Genomic DNA, 16,348 nt, shown 5'->3' with positions numbered 1-16,348 from the left:
GAATAATAACGGCTTCTCAAAAAGGCACAGAATGCAACTCAAAAGGGCTCCTCCCTGGTCCAATAGGAGACCATTTAAACATTACAATAAATACAGAGAGGAAAGGATTATGACCTATTATAAGATCTAGGAATCCAAGAGTCTACACAGGTATGAATTAAATAAATGCCCTTCCTTGCAGAAAAAAAAGCCAACAGTAAAACGACGATGGAAATCTTTTAAATACCCCATCTGGCAATCACAACAATAATTGATTCAGGGAAAGATCCTTCATAGATGCCAACGCCAGTGGGTAAAATCTGAGGGCTAATGGGTTGTTTCCGTAGTCTCAAATTATCTCTCCAAAGGATATTTATCAAGTATCTTTGTATTGAGTATCAAGTAACTTTATATTCACCACCATCACCCGGTGACCAGAACGCACGTTCCCAGTGACAGAAAGTGACAGCATCTTCCCCGGTATGATGCTGTGAGAGGAACAGGGCGCTGCTTCTGTGGGGCTCCTGCCCAAAGTGCGTGTCTGAATCTGCACAGCAGGGAGCACGAGACAACCCCAAATTTAAGGACATGCCACCATGTGACGGGAACACATCATTCCTGTTGTCACACAGAGCCAGGAGAGGGTGAGGACAGTCAGGCACGAATTTTAAGGACATGCCTGCTGTTCTCTGTTGTCACACATTCCTTCCATGCCATGCGGTGGGGAGGGCACAGGAAGTATGGCCACCTTCAGATTTAGTGTGAGCGTCCCTGGTTGGGTGACCTTGGATGAATCTCAGGACATCTCATTCCCTGTCCTTGGTCAGCTTGTCTCATCTCTGCCATGGGCAGGCTGGAAGGACCTCACCGGATATTCATGGGGCTCTGGGGGAAATATGGAAGCCCTCTCCGAGTTATAAAAGAGCGTCTGGGTGTGTTGTACGATAATAACCCTCCGTGTGGGGCTTTCAGCCCTGCAGGCCTTTGCTTAGCCCAAAATGTGAGGACCACCACCCTGGGATTGCTGCGTAAACACCTAATTACTCACTCAGTTGTAGCATTTAAGACTGGTGTGTGTGTGTGTGTGTGTGTGTGTGTGTGTGTGTGTGTGTGTGTCCGAGGTGGGGACACACATTCACTGAACACCTCCACCATACCAGACACTCTTCTAGGCCAAGAAGACCATGAAGCCAAGACAGAATGACTCTCAGCTCTCAGGGCTTCAGCTTCTAGGACGATAGAAAATCTCAAGTCGATTTAAACGGCATCAAGCCATGGAGTTCTTTTAAGGAGGAAAAAGAGAAAGAACAACACAAAAATAACCTCAGTGATGTACACACTCATTTAATTCTCCTCCAAACCTTTGGGGTTAATGTTCCCATTTCTCAGATAAAGAAACTAAAACGAGGGGCTCCTTAGGTGGCTCAGTAGGGTAAGCGTCTGACTCCTGGTTTTGGCTCAGGTCATGAACTTGAGGTTCTGGGATGGACCCCGCATCCCGCTCCAAGCACGCAGTTCAGGATCAGCTTGAGATTCTCTCTCTCCCTCTTCCTCCGCCCTTCTCCCTGCTCGCTCTTTCTCTCTTTCAAACAATAAAAAAATCTTAGGAAAAAAAAAACTGGAATTAGAAAAGGTGCCCAAATTCAGACAACTAATAAATGTGGGGGCTAAAATTTGGACTGCAAGCTGTGGAGCTTCAGAATCCCGGGGTTGTGGATCTGTCGGCCACCGCTGGGTTCCGGAGCCCACCAGCCTCAGGGACTCTCCAGGCTGGAGAATTCTTTGTGCTGGAAGCTGTCCTGTTCTCTGTAAGTTGATGGCAGGAACCCTCCATACCCAGCTGTGACAACCAGAAGTGTCTCCAAACATGGCCAGATGTCCCCGTGGAACAAAATCACCCCCACAGAGAACCACTGGATCAAGTGTAAACACTTGTTCCAACACGTACTGTCATATGACCTTGGATAAGCAACTTACCCCCTCTGTGGCTCAGTGTCCCCTTCTGTAAAACGGACAAATGACAGTAGGTGAGGTGAACGAAAGGATCAAGTAGAATCAGGAAAGCACTTGGCCATCCACATACAGGCTCAGGACATGGCTCTTTTTTCCACTACCCTCTGCTGCCTCCCCTCCAAACACCAAGAATGTTCAGAGCTGGCGCACAGTGGAGGTTGGCTTACATGTGGAAAGTGTCCTAGGAAAGTGTCAGGTAACCAGCTCAATAACAATGGACAAGGGATGCTCTGATCCCAGCAGCAGTGCACCTGCTGCCTGGGAAAGCCCTGGCAGCCCTCCTTACCAGTGCAAGGTGTGAGGATTAAAGACTCCAAGACCATACTGCCCAAGTTCAAAGTCCAGCTCAGCCACTCATTAGCTATATGACCCTGGGCTCGTTATTTAGATTCCTAATGCCTTCATTTTCTCATCTGTAAAATGGGAGTAAAAGAGGTGCCTGCCTCGCAGGGCTGTGAACATTGAATGGATTAGCGTGTGCGAGGTGCCCAGCCCTGAATGCCGGCCCAGTGCTGCTCTCCCATCCTGGCCTCCAGCCACACCCACCACCTTTCTCTTTTCCCCTTGTGCCAAGCATAGTCCCATTTCTGGGAGTTCATCCTGCCATTCCCTCTGCCTGGAGCACTCCTCCTCCCAGACCTTAGCATCGCCCGACCCTCCTCCTTCATCTGGGTCTCTCTGCATTGTGCCTCTTCTGAGAGGTACCACCTGAAGTCAGACAGCAGCTCCCCCACTCTGCACACTGGGCCATTCGTGTCCCATCAGTTGTCACTGCCCCGCATACACCGCACACCACAGGGCAGTGTGGTAGTGATCCTTCGCTCGTCTCCCTCCTGCTGAAGCAGAAGCTCAAGACCCCAGAGTATCTGATTGGTGACCACATTCCTAGAACAACGCCCAGCACAGAGTGGGTATAAATAATTACAAGAACTGATTGGAGCTCTTTTGCAAAAGGGATTTTTAAGGTTCTCACATAATCCATTTTCCTTCTGTTAAACAACAGAAGTTGTTTAAACTGGGGCCTAGAACAGGTTTGCAAAAAAAAAAAAAAAAAAAAACAAAAACAAAAATGAAAACAAACAAACAAAAAATCTTGCTTATGACAATGGGTCCTTTAGAATAGATTAGATACACTTAAGAGACATCCAGATTGATTCAGTTTCTCAAACCCTGTTCCCTGCAGCTGTGGTCTCCAGAGAAAAGGGAGTAACGAATTGAGCCAAACAAGGATTCACAAGGTCAAAGACATCGGGAAGCAATGCAGAATTCTCTCCTGCTTGGGGATTCACACCACACAGAAAAGCTCTAAGAAGCCCTGTAGAGAAAAGAGTTATTTTCCCCAGGTTTGCTGCACTAACCTGAGACCCCACCTGAAACCCCCACCATAGCATCTGCACAGTAAAGAACAATTTGGAAAACACTGCTTCAGTATAAGTGTTTCAACTTACAGATGTGGACAGAAAGTAGGGCCCAGAAAGGTTACTGGACTCATTCAAGGTCACGCAGCCATCTCCTGAATCCTAGAGCAAGACCACGTCTCACGGCCCCCGATGTTTCCCTAATGGTCCACAGAAGTGATCAGGTTACCAGCGGCCAATAACGGAACACAGACCTCAGATTCCAATATCAGTATGACAAGATTCTGTATGAAAATTGAGGTACCGAATGGGACTTGGCTTCAACTTCAGTGTTCCAGAGGTACTCATTCACCAAATATTTATGAAGCATTATGTGTCAAGTACAGTACATCTTGCCATGAACAAGATGTGGTTGCTTAGTAGACTGACAATAAAATTATCCCAAAAGAGACCAACATTGATTGAACTGTCCTTGATGAGCCTGCCTCAGAGTAGGGACTTGTAAGAAATTACATATTCAGATTTCATTTGCTTCCATTAACAATGCTCACATTTAGATCCAGTGGTAATAACATGCTCTCAGTTGGAATGGCTCTGGCATAAAACACTTCTCTTCCCCACACAGGCTGCAGAAAAGAACAAAAAGGTTGAACGTTTTGGGGCTCTTTTCATGTTGAGCACCTCAACCAATAGATTTTCCCATTTCAAGTTCATTCAAATATCATCTCGGGCTCCTACCTTTTTGTTAAAGTGCATTCTCTCATTTCCTGGTGCCTACAGATGAAAATGTCTATTTAAAAATAAGATTTGTTTTTTTTTTAAAGCATATCAGCTCACACATTTCAGAGACTTTCAGAAATGCAGATCAAAAGCCATGTAAGTCTAAAACACTACAGATTTGAGATTGAGAAAGATTCAGCTCTTAATGCTCTATGATCTTTTCAATGAACTGATCTGGGAGGAACTGGGAGAATTATTTTATGTTATTTAAACAGGAGATTCCAAATGAGAAAAAATATTACAATTCCAGGGCACAGGAGTTCCTATCTGATGCTGTATCACTGAAGCCAGCTTTCAGCACAGACTTGAGATGGGTGTATCTAAAAAACAAAACAAAACAGAGGAATTGGAAGCTCTTCACGGTCCTTGCTCCTGTGTATACCCGTATACAAACGTCTGCAACCTGTCTGCAAAGATAAAATAAAAATGTGCTTCCAGACCAAGCCAAATTCTTCCCTGATTTTAAGGATATTCTCGTGATTTCTCCAGAAACTGTCCTGAAAACCAATCTGGCAAAGCAAAGATAATCACCCCATCATGCACATAAATTTGTGTTTATTAGACACCAGAACAAATCAGAAAGAGTTCATCAGCTGTCGTAAAGACACAGAGACAGCAGAAACTGCATTAACACAGGGCCACAAGAAGCAAAATGCACAAAAGCCACATACATCCCAGCAGCACGACACACCCACATAGATCCTGTTGTCTAAAAATCAACCAAACAAAAATAGGTGACTAATCAATTCAATTGTTTAAAAGGGAGCGGAGAGTGTACTTTTTAAAGACCAGCTACTACTTTTTTTTTTTTTTTTTTTAAGAATCAAACACCACCTTCTCTTCTCTAATTGGACACTGGTCCGTTACTGTTAGGCTGGGGTATATTTGACTGAGTTGATGCCAAATGCTTCTGCCAATTCTTCAGACACAGAAAATATGATCCACTGGGCAGCTCTGGAGATGTACTGGTGAGTGTGAATTCTGTGTGCTCGTTGATGTCTGTGCTGCTGTGTAGATCCACAAGGGGCACTCCTTATGCTGTTTAATGGAATCTATCCGGGGTGAGAGGCGTTATTTTGCCTAACGAAATCTCCCCCTCGCAGTCCAGCTCCCAAGCAGACTCCGCGGCAGGGTCACCATCCCGGGACGTCTGAGAGATCTGGGACACACGATCAAAAGGGCTCTCCTCCTCCTTGTCCGCCTCCCCATTCCCTGGGGTCACGGCGTTGGGGATCATGTGGATGTAGGCAGCTGCGATCTCCTTGTGGAAGACGGTGTCCTGGTTGTAGGAGATGAGTTCATTGCTGATGTTCATGGTCTCCACTGCGGTGCGGGAGCAGAGGTTGCTGCACCCCAGCAGCTGCGCAAACACCTTCCGGAAGTCAGCGTTGAAGGCGTAGATGACTGGGTTGAGGGAGGAGTTGGCCCAGCCGAACCAGACGAAGACGTCGAAGGTGGTCTCACTGACACAGGGAAAGCCAGCCCGAGGACCCTCCGGGCGTCCGCTGCAGAAGGGGACCATGCAGTTAAGGACGAAGAAGGGCAGCCAGCAGCACACGAAGACTCCCATGATCACCGACAGAGTCTTGAGGACTTTGGTCTCCTTCTTGATAGATGTCCGCAGGCTGGTGTCCGGGGCACAGGCCGCGCGACTGCGGCAGCTCTGCGCGTGCTCTGCCGCCCTCTCCAGGGAGGAAATCCGGCGGATCTGCACCTGGGCAATGCGGTAGATGCGCGTGTAGGTCACGATCATGATGGCCACAGGGATGTAGAAGCTGATGAGTGACGAAGAGATGGCGTAAGTTCGATTCAGGCTGGAGTCACAGTTTTCCACCCTCACCTCTGGCTCCCCCGCTTCCTCCCAGGGTGTCCCGTTAGCCAGGCTGGATGGCGGTTCCACCCCGCCCCAGGAGCCTGCCTTGTCCCTGTGCCAGTGGAGTTGAACTGGGATGAAGGAGATAAGAATGGACAAGGACCAGGCCAGGCCAACCATGATCAATGCCACGCGCTGGGTCATCTTGCGTTCATAGCGGAAGGGCCTGGAGATGGCCCAGTAGCGATCCACGCTGATGACGCACAGATTCAGGATGGACGCGGTGGAGCACATGATGTCGAAAGCCACCCAGATGTCGCAGAAGGCCCCAAAGGGCCAGTAACCGGCCACCTCGGCGACTGCCTTCCAGGGCATGACCAGCAGCGCCACGAAGAGGTCGGACACAGCCAGGGACACGATGAAGACGTTGGTCATCTTGGCGCGCAGGTGGCGGCTGCGCATGATGGCCGCACACACCAGCACGTTGCCCAGCAGGGTCCAGACGATGAGCAGGGTCAGGAGGCCGGCGGTGACCACCTGCGCGGGCCCCAGCGGCGCCGCCCCCTCCGCGCCCCCCGCGGCGCCTGGCTGCGCCAGCTGCTGCTGCCGAAACCGCGCCCGCTCCGCGGTGCCGTTGCGCCCCGGCGGCAGCATGTCAGGTTCGGCCGCGGGGGCGGGCTGCGTGAGGTCCCAACTTCGGTCTTGCGCCCCCCGGGTGACCCATCGGGCACCCGGGGGCTGGCGCACCGGGACCCACGGTTAAGGGATCCCGGAGCCCCGGGGGCCGCTCACCGTGCGCTGCGCCAGGGCCCCGAGTGCGCGGGGACCTCTCTGGCTTCCTCGAGCGCCTCCGGGTCCGTGGCTGCGTTGCGCCCTTCCAGGGTCAGCACCAGGAGCAGGAAGCCGGCCGATGCGCGCCGGGCGGCGGTGGCTGTGGCTGTATCTGGTTCGCAGCCGGAGAAGCCAGAACCAACCGGCACCGCCGATGGGGCGGGGGTCGGGAGAGGCCGGCGGCGGGTGAGGGTTGCTATGCTGCCTCTGTCGCCGTCTGCGCCCGGGGCCCGCGCCCCCGCGCCTCCGCGCTCTCCAATCTCCCGCGCAGCCGCCCCACCTGTACCGGGGCGCGCTCACTCTCCGCGCTCCGTCGCCGGAGTCTGGAGGCGAATCCTCAGGTCCGAGAGGCGCTCGCATGCCAGACCCTCTCCGCGTGCCATGGAAAGCACGCCCCAGGAAGACCAAGGGGTCCCTGATCCAGCCCTGGTGCCCTGGCCCCAGACCCGTTTGGGGAACGGGGAGGTGGGGTAGGGATGGGAGAATCGCTGGCTTTTACACTGGGAAAGAGCGTTTGTAAGGTAGGGGGCAGCTTTAGATTTCTCCCGGACCCCAGTCCCAACTGGGACTTCATTCCTGGTTGCGTGACCTTGAGCGCCCTAAACTTCACCAGGTCTTGGTTTTCTCATCCACAAAAGGGGCTAATGACTCCTGCTCTTCCCGGTGGTGTAAGGTTCAATGAAATCGACATCTAGATAAAGCATGCAGGAAGCATATCTCCTAGAAACCATTTTCTCTAAACTACCCCTCCCCATCCCCATCATCCATTCTAAAATTCAGGCTTAACCTGACCTCTTGGGAAAGTCTTCTTGCCCACCATCACTCCCCCTCCCCTGTCTTTAAGAGATTTTTCCTTTGGGGAATAATTTTGGATGAGCCCAGAAGACAAGGAGGAGGAAGGCTGCCTCCAGTGGGCTGGGAGCCTCCTGCCTGCTGGACCATCTCAGTCTTTCTCTTTTATAACCTTGAGAAAGATGGATTAATATTTCAGTGCTTAACAGAAGTGGCAATTGAGGCTTGAACCGATGATCCAAAGCCCAAAGTTTTGAAAAGAATAGCATGCTTCCTCCCTACAGCAGACAAGTTCCCCTTCTGAAGGGCCAAGTTTCTGCCTGGGTTAAGCTCAGCTGAAGACAACTGGGGAGAGAACGATCTGAGGCATATAGCCGCCCTGCACTGAGGTCTAGAAACAGACACTGGACTGTCTCATTCCCTCCTTAATCTCTCTCTCCACTCAGACCTCCCTGCCCCATTCACCCTGCCCCCACCTGCCTGCTGGACCAACTCAGCCTGCCCGGCCTTCCCCAGGCTCTAAAATCTTCTCTCCCTTCAGTGCTTTCTGCTGCTGGAGGTGGTGAGACCATCTGTCCAGGGGCCTGCACCTACACCTGGGGAGTCATCCTTACTTCCTCTCTCTCCCCATCTCCTAGGAGCTAATCCGCTCCTCTCTCCACTGACACCCCATCCCGGACTGTGTCTTCTTTATGCTCTTTTACAGCAACACGCTGCTAGCTTCCAGGTTCTGCCCTGATCCTCTGTCCACCCTCCCATCAGTGGCAGGCAGAGTGATCTTTCTCAGATGTACCTGATCATACCATTCCCCCAGATGGAAAACCCTCAGTATCTCCTCGGGGTCCCTGATCCTTAACTGTCAGGTAAGCACTGTGAAGTCTTTCAGTCATCTCCCCCTTGCTCCAAATGTTCTCCTGCCCCTCCTCTTCCACCTACAGCCTGGATTCAAGCCACTACCACCACGAAACACAAGCAAGCCGGCCAACAAAAAAACACCAGTGATAATTTCCCCAAGGGGTCTTAGGGCAATCCCTCACCCTGGAATGACCTCCATCCCATCTTGTCTTCCTAGAGAACACCAGCTTAGGATGTCAGAAAAGGACTTGGGTTTTGGAAACAGGTTTGAATTTCAATTCCTTTTACTTTTATCTGGCAAGTACTTATTGAGCACCTGTTACCTCTTAGCTGTTTTGTTCATGAGAATACAAGGGAGTATAAAAAATGTGCTGTCCCTTCCCTTTACGAGGTTATTAGAGATAGACTTTAATACAAGAATTATCCAAATAAATGTACAATTAGAACCGTGATGGGTGCTATGAAGGAAAAGTGTAACAGTAGGGAGTGACCTCGACAAGAAACCAACTGAGGCTCAGAGAGAGCAAGTAAATGGACCAAGATCCCACAGCTAGCAAATTCCCGCTCTTCCTGCTCATTCTTTCTTTCTTTGGTCCACATAACTGTGATTTCAACCCAACGAAGGACTCCCCTAAATATCTTGTCTTCATGGGAAGGGCTCCTGAAGCCCTTTGTCTGCTGGGGGACAATGGTTTCGTGTGAGCAGTGGCTGCCCTCTCTCACCCCGGCTCTTTGCCACATTTCCCAGAAGTCTCTGGGAAGCCAGACTCATCAGCAAGGACTCTAAGCAAGTAGGCAGCCCATGAACTCCCTGTCTCATCATCCCAGCCGGAGCCCTGCCCCAGAGGATAGGAACAAGAAACGCTTTCTGGCCTACATTTGGCTCCTGCAAAATTGTACCAAAGAGGATTTGCCTAGAACATTTTAGCACAAAGGGGGCTTCCCTAACCTAGCTGGGAAGTATTCTTCTGTTTGAACTCCCTGATTCTCCTCCTTCTGAAGGTACTATTTTCAACCGGTTTCACTTCGCTGAGACAAATGACAAAATCAAAAGGTAGGGCAGTCAGGATTTGGGTGCTCCTGCCACAGCTGGTATCAAAAGGCTGAACTCTGTTTTATACCCAGAAAGTCTTGGTCCTTGGTTATGGGACACGCCTGAGCTCCCCAGGTGCCAGCCCTGTCCGTGCGCTCAGCTTGGCTCAGCAGAGCCCAAGCAGAAAGGCAGCGATGAGCCATCCGCATCCATCCTGCAGGTGGAAAAGTGGCCTCAAGCCCATGACCTGACAGTGACCTGGAGGCTTCCTCTTCAAACCCAGTGTTCATTCCCTAGATCTCTGCCCCCTCGCAGCTCAGACACACAGGAGTCCTGGAGATGAAGGCATGTCGAATTACCCCACCACCAATGTGAAGGGGCTCTCACTTACCAAATCTGGGACAACGTGAGCATCAGAATTAATAATGATACTAATGGATTATAATCTATGTGATACAATGAGAATCTATAGTGACAAACCAGAAAAGGAAGGAAGGAAGGAAAGAGAGAGGGAGGGAGGGAGAAAGGCAAGAGGATGCCAATTGAGGTCAAAGGAATAACAAAATTAGAAAATCAGTTTTGCAACCATAATGCTAATAGCTGATTTAGACGAGAGTCATCACTAAGTACAAGTTTGGAGAAGAACAGGATATTGACAAAAAGAAAGGATGGTAACTTTATAGTTGAGAAACCTGGCAGGCTCTGCCTTAACTAGTGAACAGAGTTAACATGACCAGGCTAGGACAGACGGACGTCAAGGACCCCGTGGTGGGACATCCTGAGGCCACACAGCATCCTTATCCAGTATCCGTGCCCCCTGAGGAGATAGCAGACAAACCCAGACAGAGGGACCGTGGACAATGGACCTGAACCCTTCGAAGTACTGATGTCCCAACAGGCAAAGAAAGGACAAGGAGCTGTCCCAGGTCAAAGGAGACACAGAGGCATGCCGACTGGATCAGAGGAGAGATCCTTTGAAGAATATTATCGGGACAGTTGGCAAAATGATCATGTGGATGGTATATTAGACAATTCTTGACAATGAAACCACTGACAATTGACAGTTAGTGACCATTAGACTACTGTATGGTATCAATTCTAAGTTTCCTGAATTAGGTCACTAGATGCTGCTTGTTCTTAGAGAGTACATGCTGAAACATCTGGAGTGGAAGGAGCGGGATGCCCTAACCACATTTCCGGGATTCAGGAAGAAACGAGGGCGTCATGTCATATCCCACCATGTCCATGCCGGAGAGAGAGAGCCGAGTGGTCAGGAACACTTGGTGAATCTGGTGGAGGCTACAAGGAAGTTCGTCCTCTGACAACGCTCCCACATGTTTGAAATTATATCAAAATAAAAGAAAATTCAAATAAATACATTGATTAGAAATGCATTCAGCTGTGAGTAATGGAAGGTCTGCCTACTCATGGCTTTATGCAATAAAGACATTTAATCCTCTCACATAATGAGAACTTCCAAAGGAACAGGCAAGGGGCTGGTGTGGAAACTCAGTGACAGAACTAAGGAACCAGGTCCTTTTAATCCTATGTGCCACTTTTCTCAGTGTTGTGGCTTTTGTGTCCTTGGAGCCTCCTGGTCACAGGCTGGCTATTACAGCTGTGGGCACCATGACCAAGTTCAGCTCCAGGAGCAAAACGGGGTGGAGGGAGCTATCTCAGGGGGAGTTTTCTTAATGTGTCTCTGACCTATCACCAGTGAAGTAGATTTTAGGAGGCACTTAGTTCTTGTTAGCCAGAAGAAAACCAGCCCTAATGACAAGGCAGACTGCAAACGGTTTCAAGCATCAGGCCATGGGAAACGGAATGCCAGTGCTTGGCTTCATCCCCAGAGACTGGGCGCTTTGCTTCCCCGACCAAAATCAGGGTTTTCTTAGCAAGAAAAGGATTGTCACTGAGAGGGCAGTTAACAGTGGGTGCCGTAATGAATATTTGTGAAGCTCTTGCCCAGGTTGACAAAAGACAGAGGAGGACTCTGTGCTCAACCCCCAGAGCTCATGGTGTGTGTTCCTGGGCAGTCCCGTAACCCTCCCCCACACCCCACAGCTCTCTGTGCAGGGTAGGGAAGCCCCTTCAGAGCTCAGCTAGGACAGGATGCTGCAAAAGGAGACCTCACTGAGTTGATTCAGGTTTTTCCAAAAGGAAATACATAAATAGCTTTTTAACCTGCAAATACCAGATAAATATGTGGGGGGGTTCCTGAGTTTTCTGTCATATTGAAACTATCTCCCAGTTCCCGTTTTTGTCTCAAGAGATCATCAAGCATCCATCTATTTGTTTCTTAAAGCCACAATTATTAGGAAGCTCCTCCTTTGTTGGTAGAGGGGACACAGCTGGGGAACAAAACAGACATTATCCCTTCTTCTTAAGGCTTATAGTTAAGTAGTTTTTTTAAAAAAATGCTTATGGGCTCCTGAGTGGCTCAGTCGGTTAAGCGTCTGCCTTTGGCTCAGGTCATGATCCCAAGGAGCCTGCTTCTCGCTCTCCCTCTGCTGCTCCCCACCCCCAACTACATGCACTCTCTCACTTGCTTGGCTTTCCCTCTCTCTCTCAAATAAATTTTTAAAACTCTTTTAAAAATGTAAAAAAAAAGAAAAAATAGGAAGCTTATAGTAAGTGGTCAAACAATCCCACACATAACTGTGTGATTAACAGATACAATAGTTACAGTGAAAGAAAGCTAGTTGGTGCTGTGAACGCTCATAACAGGAACTCCAGACCCGGTGTAGGGGTGAGTGAAGACTTCCCTGAGAAGCTGTTGCTTGGATGGAGATCTACGAGAGCAGCTGAATTAACTAAGTGGAAGGAAGAGGAAGCAGTGAGTGCTAAGGCCCTGAGGCAGAAAGGAACAGGGCATGTCCAAAGAACGGAAGATGCTGGTCAGTGTGGGGGAGCACAGAGGGAAAGTGGAGCACTAGGAAAGGCCAGACAGTGGGGAGCTGGACCATTCTGGACCCTGGAGGCCAAGGTAAGGATTGTGGTTTTCAACTCAAGCAATGAAAAGCAATTGGGGGATGTTGTTTAGGGGAGGGATTGGAGCCCAACTGCCTTCCTCAAACTCTACTCTCACCACAATGAGGACAGACTGCTAGGGGACAGGGATGCACTGGAGAAGGGAGCAAGAAGCCTCCTTCAGGAGATCCAGAGGAGATGACCATATGTCGGAGTGGGCAGGAGGTGGAAGCGGGGAGAAGCACATGATGCCAAGAGATTTGGGAGTAGACGTGACAGGTGTGGCTATTGCTTGGAGATGTGGCACAAGGGGCACGTAAAGACATGCCTTGGATGTCGGGCTTGCAAGACAGACAGGCCCATGCCATCCATGGGAATGAAGACAAGGAGGGAGAACCAGCCAGGGGACTGAGAACTCTTGAGTTTGGGGTCAGACACATTCAATTCAAGTGCCTATGGGACACCGAAGCTGCTGGAAACAACCAGCAGGGACTGAGAAGTCGGGCTGCAAATGCACATTTCGGAGTCAGCAGCATCTAGTCAGCAAGGAAGCCGGTGGCCATGAACTAGAGCACCAAGGAGAGCCGAGTGAGAAGCCAAGAGGATGCAGGGCGGCAACACCACCTGCCCAAGGAGAGGGTGAGGAGCCTGCAGGCAGAGAGTGGGGGTTGGGGTGGTCAGAGCAGTGGGAGGAGCCCCAGGGGAGCGGGTCATCAAAGCCAGGACCCTGCGCGCCAGCCTCTCCTCCCCTCCCTCTGCAGACAGGGAAACCAACAGGGAGGGGCTTGATCAGTGCCCGGGCCACCAGCTTTCCCTGGGCAGACTGCACTGACAATCCCTAGCTCGCATTTGCTCCATTTTCTGCTCCTGTGTGAGGCACGTCTCTGCCACATAATCTTCTTGTGTCGGTGTTGTTAACCACCTTGCAAAACGTAGAAGCCATTCTTAGCTCACAGAGGGTAGTTTGCCGACTCCTGGCCTGGAAGTACTCACACGCCCTGCTCCGTACCAACCTCCAGCTGAGGGGAGGGGGCGCTTATTCTGTCTGGCTTAGACCAATCATCCACAACTGGTGTTCCAGAAACATCTGCCAGAGGCAACACTCGCTGCTGTCAGGAAGACAGTCCCCACTCCTCTTCCGCCCCAGCGGTTCCTCCCTCCCGAGGAGGAGGGCAGAAGGCACCTGCAGGCTTCCAGAGAGGTGGTCCCTGTGCTCTGTCCAGGGGCCAGAACAAGCCAAGGGGAACGCAGCCTAACCCAGGGCTCTTCTGGGCCAGGCCTCGGGCGCCACCTTGTGCCTTAGAGGCGAAGAGGGAGCTGGAGGCCTGTGCTAGAAGCAGGGAGCAGTCTGCCAAGCCCTTAAAAAATGAATCTTGGAACACTGAAACAATAAAATAAAATTAAAAAAAAAAAAAAAGATTCTCCTCTAAAAAGAAAAAAAACGATTCATGGAAACATGCCAATCGTGACCTCCACCGTGTTCCAGGCATTTCCACACCCATGGAATACTCTGGGTTGTGAGGGCAGTAACCCATGTGGTCAGGCAGGTAGAAGAAGGCTAAGCCTTTACCCTCACAAGACAGATGGTTGTGTCCAGGACAGTGAAGCACAAACAAATAAGTAAATGACTAAGAATAAAGGGGCCAAGGTGAAGGGTCATGGGGGGTTCTATTTAAACAGATGACCAGGACACCCCTCACAATGGAGGGACCTCTCTGCATAGCCTGAGGGATGAAAAGAGGCTGACCCAGTTCAAGGAACCAGAGAAGCATTCTCCTGAGAGAGAGAGATTAGCACGTGCAAAGGTCCTGAGGAACAGAGTTTGTGGGATCCAAGACAGTCAAGGGAGCTGTATGTGGCTGCAGCAGTGGCTGCAGGTGGGGGTCCCTGGGGGAGGGTGACAGAGAGGGGAATTGGCGTAAGACGAAGATGAAGTAGCAGAGGTCAGATAGTGAAGATCCTGGCAGACCACGGTCAAGAGTTTGTACTTTCTTCTAAAAGCAATGAGAAGCCAATGAAGTGTTTAAGCAGGGGACTTGATTTAATTTTATTTCTGAGACAGTGAACTATCATGGTTGTTTTTAATGTGGCTGAAACAGCATACCACAATTCTCATTCCTTTTGAGTATTAAAATACTGCCTTCATCCCTCCCCCATCCCCTCCCCATGGTCCCCTAAGGTCTGCTCTGAGGAAGAGCTAATGTTGCTGCCCTTCCCCATCAGACCTTGTGAAAATGTCTTTCCAGCCCACTGCCCCAGCCTCCTCCCTGATCACGTTCTGGGGGACTCTCCTCACATGGGAACACCCCATGTTCCGCAAAGCCTCTTGATGGGAACAAGGATGTGGGAGGTGGTGGGGGCAGGGGGAAGGAACACCCTTGCTGAAACTCTTAACTAGTTCTCAGCATCCCTAGGAGAACCCAGAATCCTCCCAAGCTCTCACCTGGGAGTGGGGACAGCCCCCGACACACACTACAGCAGCCCAGAGCTGTGGAGGGGGCACAGATGGGGCAGTTTGCATCCATCACCCATCCCCTCATTGGGTACTCTTGAAGCTGCTCAGGGTGGACCAGATCTCCCCTAGTGTTGCCCTGAAAGCACAGGCAAAGACTCCTAGGAAAGGCACCAGTGCCCCCTGCTGGTCGTGCTCTTCCCCAGCCGAACTCACAGAGGGCGGAGAACCCTCTGTTTCTGGTAGCTTCCATCCTTCACCCTTTTAAGCCACATGTACCAATTTATAACTGAGTAAAAAGAGAAATATCCTGTCAAGCTGATGGATTATTCTGTCCATATATCCTCAAGAAATTGTTGGACGGATTTTTTTTTTTTTTTTTTTTTACCAAATTGACTTTCCTTTTAAGAGTATGTAATAGGAAAAGGGTTTTTTAAAGTGTAATAGCCCATCACTACAATTTACTAGCCATGTATGTTCCCTAGCATGCCCAAAGGCTCCTTCCACTCAAATAGAGTAGTAACACTCACCCAACCTGGCAGCGGCTTCATAGAGAGGTACCAGAGATGCCCTGTGGGCTGCCGGGGTTACACGGAAGGCTCCTGACTGGTGTTTGTGAGGACAAAGGAATCTGATCTGACCTCCAGGCACAAGTGACCAGCAGGTGCTGGTGGCATTTAGTTCCAGAGTTTGAAAAATGTCTTGTGGACGGGGTGTCTTTTCTAAGTCATGCCTGGCGTTCCAGGTCTGGGTGTGAGCCTGGGTGTCCAGTTTTGAAATTCTTGCCCTTCCCCCTTCCACGCAGCCCCACCAAGAGCCAGGGTACTCCTAGAATGTGAGTCAAAATGCTGGCTTGGTGGGGGGCAGGAACGAATGAGATTGAGCTAGCAAATGCACCTGTACGAGGTTGCAACTGGTGAGTAACGGATTTTCCTGATACCCTGAGCGCTTGGGGCATCACTCCCCTCCTATGATTCCCTTTATCTCTTTGGCAGAGCCCTAACCCCACAGGTGGAGGTCCTAGGGCTGTACTAATGTGCTCAGAACAGGGGGGAAATTAACACCAGCCAAAATGGGGTCCTCTGGATAAATGGGCATTCACATGCAGTCATCTCGCACAGGGTGGTTTATCAACACATGAAAAGACTTAGTTGTGAAAATGCTCACTGCAGCCTCACTTGTAATTGAAAAAAAGGGGGGGGGGAAGAAACCATCAAATGTCTTTAAATGTCCAACATCGGGGTCTGACTAAATAAGGAATGCTACATCCCTCCGAGGAATGTACTTTGAAGTTGGCCAAGGTCATATTGCAGAAGAGGACACAATGTTAAGGAATGTTCTTCAGGAGTCCGGACTTGGGGTCCAGGACTCCCAAGGAGATGCTTCTAGAAGGGAGTTGGCATCACCTGAGATGCTTACTTAAGCATCCTGAGGCCCCCCCCCCCCCCCAGCTCAACAGAACCTGAACTTCT

General features: G+C 50.2%; 1 protein-coding gene across 1 annotated transcript; it reads right to left on the bottom strand.

The window, feature by feature from the left end:
- Positions 1–4,771: 4,771 nt before the first annotated feature.
- On the bottom strand, positions 4,772–6,597 carry DRD5 (dopamine receptor D5). The gene has a single exon (XM_047719943.1). It carries the CDS (start codon positions 6,595–6,597, stop codon positions 5,173–5,175), a length of 1,425 nt encoding a protein of 474 aa, XP_047575899.1. The 3' UTR covers positions 4,772–5,172.
- Between the last annotated feature and the right edge of the window lie 9,751 nt (positions 6,598–16,348).

This window comes from Lutra lutra, chromosome 2 (genome assembly GCF_902655055.1).
Source record: "Lutra lutra chromosome 2, mLutLut1.2, whole genome shotgun sequence".
NCBI lineage: Eukaryota > Metazoa > Chordata > Mammalia > Carnivora > Mustelidae > Lutra > Lutra lutra.
The sequence above is the reverse complement of the archived record's forward strand: the minus strand, read 5'-3'. Positions and strand labels throughout refer to the sequence as shown.

What these genes read in the sequence shown, in the direction of transcription:
- DRD5 (XM_047719943.1), bottom strand. Translation starts at nt 6,597, where the DNA reads ATGCTGCCGCCGGGGCGCAACGGCACCGCGGAGCGGGCGCGGTTTCGG.